The sequence below is a fragment of the Ruditapes philippinarum genome, unplaced genomic scaffold, assembly GCF_026571515.1.
Source record: "Ruditapes philippinarum isolate M1 unplaced genomic scaffold, ASM2657151v2 ctg60_1_1_1_1, whole genome shotgun sequence".
Classification (NCBI taxonomy): Eukaryota; Metazoa; Mollusca; class Bivalvia; order Venerida; family Veneridae; genus Ruditapes; species Ruditapes philippinarum.
Genome location: NW_026863697.1, coordinates 18,247 through 32,680, shown reverse-complemented (window position 1 = coordinate 32,680; position 14,434 = coordinate 18,247). Strand labels below are relative to the sequence as shown.

General features: G+C 31.4%; 1 protein-coding gene and 2 non-coding genes across 3 annotated transcripts; 1 reads left to right on the top strand and 2 right to left on the bottom strand.

The window, feature by feature from the left end:
• Positions 1-686: 686 nt before the first annotated feature.
• On the top strand, positions 687-10,067 carry LOC132723049 (uncharacterized). Its single transcript, XM_060707715.1, has 7 exons — positions 687-837; positions 3,861-4,013; positions 6,047-6,180; positions 7,009-7,094; positions 7,920-8,063; positions 9,371-9,493; positions 9,929-10,067. Exons 1-7 carry the CDS (start codon positions 835-837, stop codon positions 9,940-9,942), a joined length of 657 nt encoding a protein of 218 aa, XP_060563698.1. The 5' UTR covers positions 687-834; the 3' UTR covers positions 9,943-10,067.
• A 1,706-nt stretch (positions 10,068-11,773) lies between these two features.
• On the bottom strand, positions 11,774-11,846 carry Trnat-agu (transfer RNA threonine (anticodon AGU)). Its single transcript has one exon. It is a non-coding gene; the product is annotated as a tRNA-Thr (tRNA).
• A 944-nt stretch (positions 11,847-12,790) lies between these two features.
• On the bottom strand, positions 12,791-12,872 carry Trnas-gcu (transfer RNA serine (anticodon GCU)). Its single transcript has one exon. It is a non-coding gene; the product is annotated as a tRNA-Ser (tRNA).
• Between the last annotated feature and the right edge of the window lie 1,562 nt (positions 12,873-14,434).

Sequence of the window (14,434 nt, the reverse complement as noted above, 5' to 3'; positions counted from 1 at the left end):
GATAATAATAATAATAATAATTATAATAATAATAATGATAATAATAATAATAATAATGATAATGAAAATGATGATGATAATAATAATGATAATAATAATAATAATTATAATACTAATACTAATACTAATACTAATACTAATACTACTACTACTAATAATAATAAATAATAATAATAATAATAATAATAATAATAATAATAATAATAATAATAATTAAAAGAACACTAACAACAATAAAAAATAAAATAGATAAAAAAGAAAAAGAAACAAACAAAAATAAACACACACACAACGACAAAAAATCAACAAACAAACATCAAACTAATAAGCAAAAAGGCAAACAAATGCTTTCAACAAATTGCGAATCTTATAGGTGACGAGTTCACGATGGGTTCTCGATGATTTAACGTCAACGACACTTTAACAATAAAAACAAAACAAACGGAATGCCCTATTACATTAAGTTCGTATATCTTCGTCTTAGGAGTCGGTTTGTTGGCGGTCGGATGAAACGTGTATTAAGCAATGGAACTTGACATGTAATATCAGATGTATTACATAATTATGTTCTTTATAATGTTATTGATGCTATATAAAGTTCCATCCGTATAAAGTTACATAAACGACCGAAGCAGAATTGAAACAATATACAAAAATATCTTCAAAAGCTACTTTGGGGCAACCCTTTTTGTTCCTTGTGAGAAGAATTGCTTTTATGGAGGCCGTGTGTATTTAGAAAATGATTCACTAGCTTACTGCCGTGATATAAATAGAGATATTACTTGTTTCTTTAAACATTTGAAATTTATATAGATAGACATTTGTTAAAAGGAAATGGTAAGTCTTTTTATATCTGTGTCTATTCTTGTTGCACTGTAACTCAATGTACCTGCTATGATCATTGTTTTAAATGATACACAATATATATATCGAAATAAGATAGATGCAACTCTGTTTGATGGTTTTCATGGTCAGAGTCAGTGTTGTATTTTTGATTCTCTTGTATTTGGTCATTTTTATATTGATTTAATTATGAATAATAAGCTATGCATAAGTCATAGATTTACAGGCTTCGGGGGAAGAAGTAAAAAAAAGAAAATAATAAAAAAATATAACAAGTCATTTTTAATTAACGGTAGTTCTGAAATTTTATTTTTGGTATGTATATGTTCATTTGTTTATATAGGTATACATGAAAAAACAAATGTTTTCTTATATACATGCATATATGTTATATTCCAAATTTTAATCGATTTAATGCATTTCTTTAATTATTTTTTAAGAAGTCGGAGTTTCAAGTAATGTTTTGTTAAATAAGATATTGTTTGATAAGAACACAGCATTTTATTTGCTTATTTTATAAAATGTTTGTCTAGTCTAAGTTTTGTGTAAGGACATGTTCTAACCCTTACTATACTCATGTAGCTTCAAATACATACTGAGTTAACATTTAAATTCATGACAGCATTTAAGCTATAAATTCGATTGTTGCTGTTGCTTTTATTGCTTAGTTTCCATGCGTTTTTTAAATTTCCAAAAACAAATCTATGTATGAAACGGACAAATCATCCATTTGAAGAAATTCACGTGATAAAGATGATACTTTAACATTACGTTAAGGAACCTTTATACGGACTACATAAACCTTAATTTTCTAAAGGAAATGCTGTTTATAGATTCATGATTTTTGTTAAAACGCTCTTCAACAAAATGTATCACTGTTTACTGTATACATGTAATCATCTCTGTAAATAGAATATCAGTTGTTACAAAAGCGAAAAAAGCATATGTCACGTAACACAGTCTGTCATCGGTTTACAATATATTTACTCTCTTTTTTAACCCAATATTCAAAGTTATACATTTATCGTTTATTTGCCAAATATATAAATGAGCCGTGTCACGACAAAACAAACCAACATAATGGCTTTGCGACCAGCATGGATCAAGACCAGCCTGCACATCCGCACAGTCTGATCAGGATCCATGCTGTTCGCTTTCAAAATATATAACAAGTAGAGAAACTGACAGCAAACAGCATGGATCCTGATCAGACTGCGCGGATGCGCAGGCTGGTCTAGATCTATGCTGGTCGCAAACCCATTATGTTGGTTTTGTCGTGACGCGGCTCAAATGTATTTCAAGAAATCTTGTATATAGTAATCAGGTAAGCAAAAATTGGAAATGAAATTCTGTACTATGTCTAAAGCAAAGTAATTATCACGTTAACATGTGAATTAAAACAGAAATTTAATCTTCCATAGTTCCAAAACACTTCCTTCATAACCAAAGATATCTATCAGTAAAGCATACACGTTATAAGAAACTACTGTAATTATTTAAATTACGGTTTGTTGAGAAATCACCTTAGAGATGATCCGATTAGAGAAAACGCTGATCATTATCCTTTTCACTGCAACGGAGATAACTTTGATGCTAAACTATGTGTTGCTATTTGTCCGTGTAAATCTTCCGTGTAAAGATAACCTTAATACTTTTGTTGCTGTACAGTAATTCATCAACAATTATCGTTTTGGTAAGATTAACTTTGACTATGTCATTACAACCAAAATTTTCGCAATTTAACCCTGAGCTATTGTTCTTTTTGATGTGGCTGTGGGGAGCAATGCGAACCATGGATCGACGATGATGAAGGTATCATCCCAATATGACAAACATTAAACTTTTAGATATTCATTAACACATAATTATAACAAAATAGAAATTGACATGTACCACTGAACTTTTCAATTTTGTAAACACATAAACAACTTTATTTCGATATTCGTTTAAGTCATACTTTGTTGTGTAAATTTCTCAATTGGGAAGGGCTTAATGTAAAGTTGTTAGAACTTGTTGCCCAACGCATTTGCGTGTGTTTTTTTGTTCTAGTTTGAGTGCATATTTGCATGTATATAGACAATAATATACGGATATATGGTAAAATTTTGAAATAAAATGCTATCGCCTTCTCTAGTATAATACGTTGCTTTAGTCTAATCATTCCATTTTTAGATGTTTCACCCATAAGGTTTTCTATACTGCGCATGTGCATTCACGTGGTAATTTGTAACTAAATAGGTTAAATATCGTATAACTGTAACTTGAATGCTGCATATAAAGCCGTCTGTCTGATAATATGATATGCGTCACAATGAGTAATGAAATACAGCAAATCTGATGTAAGTGGGTTTTTTTCTTCTTCATTTTAAAGCATTTATCTATCGATTGAGATACGGTTATAAAAATGATAAAGGAACACAGTCATGTTGAAGTAAAGAAGTTCATTAAATGAAAAGTGATGAATAGCCCTATCATATCGATCAGGTTTCAAGAGAATTGTGAAACGTAACAAATGTTAAGACAATAGACAATAAACCATAGACCTCTATGAAGACAATCTGTTCTAAATGCATAAGCATAAGGTTTACATGTTTTTACCTTGACTTAAAACCATCAAGACTAATGAACACTGTTTTATTATGATATTCACTAAATCTAATATAGTAAACTGTTTCTACTTATTATTATTAAACATAACTCAAATGACCACTGAGTTTTCTTTTGTTTTGTTTTTGAAATAACAAAAATGACAAAGCTATCAAGCTGGTTAAGGAACGTTAGTGGTTCTATTCCGTTGCCTTGCTATGCCCGAAACAATGCTCGGAATTGCTATATGATATTTTATGTGTTAATGCGACATTAAACCCAACAAAAAATATTACAAGTATACATACCTCCAAACAGATACAAATTTAATAAAAAAAGAACAGCATAGCTAATCTAGACAACATTACCCGAGATGCAAATTTTAGTTTGATAAAATGCTTATGAAAAGTTTTTTTCTTTTTCATTTTCAGATAATGAACAAGCTACTTCTGTTATGTGTTTTCTACATAACTTGCACTTGGAGCTTGGATGCTGCGCAAAATGATGAATGTCAACAATCTACTTATTGTAGTCGGTTTAAAACGAAGTCAGACATGGTATCAAAAGCTGATTGGCTTTCAAAAGTATGTTTGACTTATGATCGCATGAAAAAATAATGAGTAAGACTAATGGAAACTCACTTTTTAATTGGCCTTCATTTATTTATTTATTATTTTTTATCTATTTTTTTTTACAAGTGAGGTAACAGGTGTACCCTTCAGGTACTACAAACAGGCACCTGTGTTTGCCTAAACGATTTAAATGCATCCAAACATTTAATTAACTAAAACAAGAGAGCCATGATGGTCCTGGATCGCTCCCCTAACCCATCAACCGCATCCAAGCAATGTCTTAGACAAGCATCCTGACCAAGTTTGATGGCAATTGAGTCAAAAATATGACATTTTGTGTGTTAAAAAGGTTTTCCCATATTTGGGCAAGGTGACCAAGTTTTTGACAGGAAACAACCCATACTCAAATTCGACCAAGAAATCATCAAAACAACCTTCCTGACAAATTTCGTGAATATTTGGATCAAAACTGCAGCCACTAGAGTGTTAAAAATATTTTTATATTTTTAGCTCCTGTGACCTAGTTTTTGACCGGACATGGCCAATCTTCAAACTTGACTTAGAAATCATTAAAACAACCTTCTTCATAAATTTTCAGAATATTTAGATAAAAACTGCAGCCACTAGAGTGTTAACAAGCTTTTTCTATTTTAAGCTCTTGTGACCTACTTTTTGACCGTAGATGATCTATATTCAAACTTCACCAAAAAATCATCAAAACAACATTTCTGACTAATTTCCTGGAAATGTTGATCAAAACTTCAGCCATTAGAGTATAAACAAGCCTATTCTAATTTTAGCTCCCGTGACATAGTTTTTAACCGGATATGACCCATTTTCAAACTTGACCTCCTTCCTGACAAACTTGACAACCTTTCTGACAAATATCCAAAAAATTGGGATCAAAACTGCAGCCACTAGAGTGTTAACAAGATTTTTTTATGTTTAGCTCCTGTGACCTGGTTTTTGACCGGACATAAACCATCTTCGAAATTGACCTAGAAATCATCAAAACAAAATTTCTTGACAAATTTCCAGAATATTTGGATAAGAACTGCAGCAACTTGAGTTTTAACAAGCTTTTTCTATTCTTAGCTCCTGGGACTTAGATTATAACCGAAGATAACCCATCTTAAAACATGACCTAGAAATCATCAAACCAAGCTTCTGGATAAATTTCAAGAATATTTGGATCGAAACTGCAGCCACGATAGTGTTAACAAGATTTTTCTAATATTAGCTCCTGTGACCTAGTTTTTGACCGGAGATAACCCATTTTCGAACTTGCCATAGATTTCATCAGAATTACCTTCCTAACTTTTAAGAATATTTGGATCAAAACTGAAGCCACTAGAGTGTTAACAAGATTTTTCTCTTTTTAGCTCCTGTGACCTAGTTTTTGATCGGAGATGACCCATCTTCAAACTTGGCCCAGAAATCATCAAAACAACCTTTCTGACACATTTCCAAAATATTTGGATCAAAATTGCAGCCACTATATTGTTAACAAGCTTTCTCTATTTTTAGCTCCTGTCACCTAGTTTTTGACTGTTGATGACCCATCTTCAAACTTGACCTAAAAATCATCAAGACAACCTTTCTGACTAATTTTCAGAATGTTTGGATCAAAACTACAGCCACTAGAGTGTTTAAAAGCTTTCTCTTTTTTTAGCTCCTGTGACCTACTTTTTAACCCGATATAACCCATCTTCAAACTCGATCTGTATTTCATTGAGACAAACATTCTGACAAAGTTTGATGATGATCCATTTAAAACTGTGACTGCTAGACTGTTAACAACACAATTGTTGACGACGAACAACTCACGACGACGGACGCCGCACATAGCCCCATCACTATACCTCACCTTGACCATTTCGTGGTCATGTGAGCTAAAATGAGCCAAATGTATTTCTACTTTTTTATTCTGTTCATTGTTTCATAATTAAACTAACTTAAAAAGCTTTATAAGTCTGCTAAAGTATGTTATATAGGGAATTGATTTCTAAAATGGCTGTTTCTGTTACCGTTTATTATTTTTCAAGATTTCAAATTCTTCCCATACCTGGTTTGTTATTTATGGTTATGAGCTCAACTCTCCACATAGATATGGTAAGTGTCAGCAGAGATGGAATTTACCTGACAATAAGGACCAATTTCAACGGAAAACAAATTGCTTGTAAGTAAAATTATCAATAAATGCGATGCAAATTTAAATGCACTGAACCTAGTGTTGATAAACCTTGATTTTGTTTCACTTTATTTTAGTTGAATGTTAAAGAACCTGGAATTTTAGCAATAATTAAACCAGTCTTGTCCTTACACCCTTCCGTTAGTTTCGGTATATGTAAAGTTACAATGTAACTATTAAAATATCTCGGATCAGTTATGTGTATGTTCATATTCGGGTTTCTATATTTGGATGTGTCACATTGAAGGTCCAATGATTATCGTATCTACAAAAAAAAGCAAAATGATTATCATTTTCATGTTTAAATGAAATGTTGAATCCTGCTTTTTATGGCCATGCAAGGGAGGGGGTGGACGTTGTCGGCACTCTCCAGTACTGACCATGAACACGCTCAATAGAATCAATCAAGGGCGTTAAAGAGATTTTAATACGTACTCTTTTAATTAATCTGAAAAAATGTATTCATTACGCTAGCCGGGTCCTTATACCCACGAATAATCTAGAAAAAGAAACGCTTTCCTGGAAATGTTTTTGATAAGGTTTGAAAAATAATGTCTCGGCAACCATATTCGCTAGTTCATTGCCTTCAAATTGATTTACAATATATTTGAATTAAATGGTTTATTCATTTATGGTTGTGCTCGTTCTGGTCGGCTTTAGAAGTGCACAATTCGTGTTAATTATTACACAATTACTGCGTAATTTACAATCTCTTTGTAACTGGGTATACGGTGAAGTACGAATAAAATAGCATATAAGTACATAGTATTGATGACTATAATAATAATATACTTGCATCCATCCAATGTGTTGCAGCAATATCAATCTAAACAAATGCCAGAGATTTGATGCTGAAATGAGAATAACAGAAGATATTTGTGGCCGGGCTACAGAACGGGGATGTAAGATTGTATTATGTTGAAATATATTTCCTTAAAAATCAAAATGGTAATGTTTATTATCATATCTCATGAAAACTTTTTTTAAATATACTACGTTTATTGCCTTATTTGACGTCATATTTTGTTATTTAGAACTATTATTATCATCCGGTTAATATTTGTTTTGCAATATTAACCATGGGCAGTTAAATAGTATGTAGACTTTAGTAAAAATAACGTAATAATAATATTTCTCTCCCCTGGCCAAAAATCGATGAGTAATAATACATATAGCGGCGAAAAATAAATTAATTTTAATATTTCAATTTTCCGGGTTGCTAATATGCACTTTTACCCTGGGCGACATGTATTATTCTTATGATACGATATAGATTGTTAAGCACCATATCAAAGTATGTATGTGTTTCTTGCAACATGGATTAATTAAGAAATTAAACGTATAAATGAATAAGTATAATAAATAAATTTATAAACTCAATATTCATTTCTTTACGTGTGTATCGTATACGGATTATCATGCTGGGTAAAAGACTTACATTTGTGGCAAACGTGGACTATTTTGTAAATCATGAATTTTAAAAATGTTATATTTTTGTGACAATTGCCTTTTGTTCTCTTCAGTGAATTATCTAGACTAATACAATTGAATACTTACATGTTTTTTGTAAGTGTTTTAGTTTTTTTAATATATTTTTTAAATTTCATATTGTTACTCATTGCAAATAAGCAAAGTTTAATGCTTCTGTAATGCATTAAAATAATTGAAAATGCAAAGGCGAAAATGTGTCTATACTTGATACAACTATATGACCTTTTTTAATGCAGTAAATAATTCCGTAACTGAACTGAAGTTCTATAGCCAGGATCTCGAAACATATTTCTGGTTCTTTGTCTGCTATGTATTTGATGCGAATAACAACTGCATTTTGGGGTATTTGGACCTAATCGTTAGCGAGACGCGATTTTCAGGTGAGTGTAATTGATTTCCATGCACGTAGAAATTCGTTGTGCTTTGCCATTTTTCTAAAATCATGTACATGTAAGTGCCAGCGAAGCAAACGGTTTTTTTGATATGTTAAGCTAGCAGAAGCAGAAATTTGCCAATTTTAACAAATGGTTATATAAAGTTGCCAATATTTAGAGTATAATATTGAATAATATTGAACGAGAATGTACCTTTAAAACCTTTATTGGGTGATGCGCAAACCTAGTCTTTTATACGTTATCAAAAGTATTATCTGCAAACCTTCTTGGGCTCTTTATTAAACACTGAAATATTTTATTTTCACATTTTGACAGACCTGTGCTTATTCACGTTAAGTATCAGTCGATGGATATTTTTATTTGTATTTAAATTTTTAAAAAGACGCTACAGGAGTACAATACGAATTTGAAATGAGTTCTTGTACTTGAAAACTAAAAACAAGACTGAATTGATGAGATCGCATCCAAAATTTCTTTAATTGGTAAGAATTGGTTAATGGTTTACATTTACTATATCTTAGTAAATTTTAACTAATTTGAGGTTGTTGATAATCTGTTGAGTACAATATTGTTTTTGAAGAGTACAAAGATTTGAAACTTACATTGAACGAGACAATATCCGATTTAAAATAGGTTGTGTTGATATGTACGAGACAAAAGACTCAATATTGTATTTAACAATGTATATTGCTTTCCTCATGCCAAACTAGAATTCCTTGACATTTTATACTTTGATGCTGCGAGTACAATTTGTATTTGATGGTATCAAAATTAAATGAGGCCAGCTGGTGTATAAAAATGAAATGATATAGATCTTGGGCTGGGAAAGTGAAAACGATGCAAAATTGATAAGATTGAATCCTTTTATGAATACGTTTATATACTTCTTACATCAGTGTTGCGGTTTTAAAAACATTCCTTGCAATATGAACACTACGTATTAACACTGATACTTGTATATTAAAACTATTTTGATTTGACAGACACTGTCATGGCACACAGAAAGTATATATATATATTGTGTAAAGTAAGTTTTGGCAATATGTTGAGTAAAGTTCTAATTCATTTTGGCAAGTATTTTTTAAATAGTTGATCCTTATCATTCACTTAATTTATAATATTTAATATTATATTCAATTGATTATTACAAATATACGAAACAAAACAGTTGAGTAAATCAAATAGAAACAGAATTGTTAGTCTAAAATTTGAATCAAAATGTCTAACAAATTCTTGTGTCATTTTCTTATCTTATTTAAATATGCATAAGATAAAACAAATTATCATTTCAGGAGCTGAGAATTCTGTAATGGACCTAAATGGATTGCCTTGGGAACTCATATCGGCAGATCTGCTGATCAACTTCAACCTCACCTTCGCAGATCCAAGGGTGGAGTTCAAATGGTTTGGGACTGGTAAGTTGATTATAAGCGAGGCTAAAGTTATTTTTACAGTAGAATCCCATCTTTATGTCTGTCAACTGTGCAACTGTGGCAAAAAAGACATAACATTTGCATATGACTAAATCTAATGATAATATTACCCAAGAGAGAAAATACTATCATTCTCGACCGAAACTCGCTAAACATAATTTTAATTGATTTGTTCAATACATTTAGTCACACAATTCAGTACATAACCTACCCTTTGTCAATGTCCTTAATTCATTGTTTTTTCAAATCCACCCATTTCGGTGCCAGACCAACTTGTATCGCGCAAGTACAAAAGTGTAAATAACATATAATTTGTATGTGTATTTGTTTCTTGAGCTTTTGTTGTCGTACATTTACTTATTTGATGCTGAAAAGTGGTTGTTTTTTTATTATAAATCAAAATGTTGTTCATTTCAGAATGTATAGCGTAAAACGGTACTCGCGACACTTTGTACAAAGGACTCACAGTTGATAATGATAGTAAAGTTATAAAGTGATAATGAACATTGTATAGTTATATTTATGTTCAGATAATATAAAAGAAATATAAAGAATTCATATGTGTCTGCATATCTTTGTCTCCCATAGAACGCCTTAAATTTGCGTTGGCATCAATAACGTGCAAGCACCAAGTTTCAGATTAGAGCTAAAGTTTGTGTTGTGTATTTTTCGTAAATACGAGAATTTATAATTTAAACTTGCAGATAAAAATGCCGCACCGGCATAAACGCCAATTATCACGAGGGGCATTTTCCAGTCTTGTTTCTCAGGTTAATTATTTTCTAGCCGATGAGTCTCAAAGGTATTGCACTGCCTAATTGGCAACTTATTTTGAACCACGTACAAGTCACACCAGCCACTGCAAAATTAAGCGGACGTCTTGACGTTCACGTTTCTTTTGTTATTTGTTCTTTGTTTAACAATACCGTCATATAGCTTTTACACTAGCTTGACGCAGACAAAATCTCCGAGCCGGCAAACGGCATCTAGCGGTCTCTTTAATTAGCCCACTTCAGTTCTCGTGCTTTATTAATTAGTCACGGTTGGTTTCAGTCATGAGTTTACGTTTATCCTTTTACGAAAATTACATGTACATATGCGGCTTTGAAAAGAACCAAATCTTTTAAATCAGTCTTACATTAAACCGAAACTTTTTTGCTATTTCATTTTAAACGCTGGGAGTTATTGATTAAGTTTATTTCATTAAGATATTGTGTAAAAATTAACTTACAGTAAGTAAAATTAAGGTGACTTATGGCTATTATAGGCCCATAAGGTCAGATGCGAATTAATAATTATTACTTATTTATGAGTAAATAGTATATAATATACTTAATACTTAATACTAAGTATAGTATTAATTTATCATTAGTAATAAATGTAAAGTATATATATGTTGTTTTAACACATGTCAATACAATCAAACAATTTTTCTATCTTTTCTTTTTCCAGTGGATGTCATATTGACACTAGACACATATCACACGCTTTGTTTTACATCAAAAGTCACGTGGTAGAACTATTTTAAATCGCTAATCGGTGACAACTCGGTAACAAAATAAAATGGAAAAAAAAAGTTCAGATTTATTTGATTATTTGATTTTATAACTTATACATATCAACAAAAATAATACCCTTTCATCGTTTTAGTAGTAGAAATATCTAAAATTAGAAAGCGCGGTTGATTATCGTAATTCTAAATTCTTCGGGAAAATACACGCCTAGTAAATGATAGAGCTACCTCTTTCGGAGGTATACAGTAAATCGCTTAATACCAATAAAAATCTCAAAAGTACGTTATAAAAAGAAATTTTATTTCCCTTAACCAAAATAATTTCGAAATTAGGACAAACAAATGGAAGTATTTACTAATTTGTAATTTGTATGAAACACTTGAAATAGATCTAATACACTTACATAATAATACATTCATAAATATTGGAAACATCATCAATATGTTGAGCTTATTCACTATAAATGTATGAAAATATGCACTAGGGATTTTACAGATATATAACATAAATCTTATAAAGCATATATCTGAAAGGAATACGGTTGTATTTGCCGACTGCCCAAAACTAAAAAAATAATTAAAGCACGCAAACACCTTGCATACAAACGACAAATGTCGAAAAAAGGATAATTAATTTTCTATTTATGCATTACATTCAACAATAAAAACGATATTTTTGTTGTTTTCCAAAGTATTTTTTTAAATATGAGAGAGAAAAACGGAGAAAACAGAAGTGAAATCTCGGCAAAAGGCTCCAGAGGGGATCGAACCCTCGACCTCCTGTTTACTAGACAGGCGCTCTAACCACTGAGCTATGGAGCCGTTCGTATTGTAATATGTCAAATTACATGCTAGTTTATTTACGGTTGCGTTAATTTTTCAAACGTTAAAATAGCCGAAAGAAAACATCAATTAAATGTAAAACTAAAATCAAATGCACAGAAAAAAAATGAAAGTTAATAAATACAAGTAAAAAGCAAAGAATTTTACAAATGTAAAATTACAATCCAAATCAACAGAGTCTAAACCTTAATGTCAACACACTTCATTTAAAGAACATAATGCCTCGGAAACAAATAAAGCTGTCCTTTAGAAAGGGCAAATATGAGTTGTTTAACCTTTCAATAATGATGATAGAGAATGTAAGTTGTTTATTACATTATTATTCAAATAGCGCTGAATGTGATTTTTTTGTCATAACTAATACTCAAAGTAGTCATTGTGACTTCCATGCAATACTTAATCACTACAACTTTACCATTTTTCAAAATGAAACAGATACAAATATCTACTATTTTCTTTATCATGATGGCATTTTACTTACGGTAAACTACTTTAGTAATATGTATATCGGTCCGGAAGTTTACATATAGGTCATAAGGAACAGCCCGAGAGGCCGGCTTGTTCGATCCTTGTTCTCCATGAAACCATACTATATACTGCGGATATCTGCTTGTATGCGTTCTTGCAATAACCTTATCTACATTAAACATGGACAGTTTCAGAAAGTTCCTCGGTACGGTTAGTGTACTTTTATGGTATTGTTCGCCATAGAAAATATGCATTTAGTATGTTGGAGAAACGAATTACGTGTTAATATTTCATTTCAAAGAATAGGTTGAATAAAAGGAAATTTTTTTATCAGCACGAGATTTCGTATAGTCCAAATATCAACTCTACTCTTTTAATCATTCAATGCTGGATGATTCGGATGATTCAAAGAGTAAAACTGTATTGGTAAAATTAAAATGACAAAATAGTAAACACGACGAGGATGGGATTCGAACCCACGCGGGCAGAGCCCAATGGATTAGCAGTCCATCGCCTTAACCACTCGGCCACCTCGTCTGATATTAAATTCTGTCCTAGTGCATAATTATTGCAAAAGCCGTGTTTCTTCTCAATAAATGGTCCTGATTTATCATCATGTTAACATTGTCATATTACACTGTATGAGTTACTGTATAAGTTACAGGTTCACATGCGATGGCATTTAGTCCTTTGCACTCTCCAGTCCTACGCATAAACCCAAAATTTCCAGTTTTCCCCCAAAATCTCCTATCTCTGGCCAGTGATGAGCATTTAATTATAATTACATGGCTTGTCACAGTATCACTGATAGCAGCACCCTAGAATGTTTTATGATCCTATCATGTTTCAAGAATGTATAGTTTTATTATTAGCTGGAGGATAATAGAGAACATTTTAGATATAGGAAAACTAAGATTTTCATAGATACATTCAATTTTAAAAAAGTTTAAGACTAAAAAGACTGGATTACATTAAAAAGGATTTTAATCACTTACAACTCACAATCACAGGGACTCTGTACAGCATTGGGATAGTGTAAAAATTAATTTTAGAAACAAAAATATTTTATAAGTTTTTTATTTCTTAAATTCTGAGTATAAAAGGATGATGATTCTGAAAATATTGATGCGAGAGTTATGTAGTTTGTCATGTTATTGTTTAAAGTTAGAAGTTAATTCTTTCATAAATAAAGAAGAGCAAAAAATATAAATATATAAAAATAATATATATAAAGAAGAGCTGTAACAGAACGTGACAAGTGTCCCTAAAGGAATCTAGTTATAAACCACCTATTACATGTTAAGTGTGGTGGTAAAATTGTCAAAGTTCGAACCCCAGCAGTGACCTTTAAGTTAGACAAAGAAACCTGGGCTTTGTTCACAACACATTGTCCATCTATGGTGACTTTATATTTAAAAAAAAATGAAACTTTCATGTAAATGGAAGTTACAGAGCGGACACAACAACAACCATAGAGAACACATCATACATTTATGAGGATTTCATATGTGAAATAAAAAAATATAATCCTTTCATGCATATCAATTTCAGATCATACACGACCATCTCTGCCTATATGTATATTAACATCAAAATTGACAATTGAAAGTTTGAACCCCCACAGTGACCTTGACCTTAGTCGTAGGAACCCGAGTCTTGTTTGTGACACACCATACATCTATGGTTATTTCATATATGAAGAGAAATTAAAATCCTTTCATGCATTCTGAAGTTTCAGAACGGACACGACCACCACTGTCTATATGTATGAAGCGGGACGGACTGACAGACGGACGGTTCGATTTATATGCCACCCTTCGGGAACATAATAAACATCTAAGTTCAAAGGGGAAATGATTCTGGAAATATCCATGCTAGAGTTATGAATATTGTCACACATGTATAAGGAACATATATTTTAAGTTAGAAGTAGATACTTTTGGAAATAAAGAAGTAAGTAAAAAGTAACATTTTGTTAGGAAAAAATGAGTTCCTGGGGAAAAATTCTGGAAAAATATTGGTGCCAAAGTGAACAACATTGTCACATATGATGTAGTTGTCGGTAAGGAACACATATTTGAAGTTTTAAGTCAATCCCT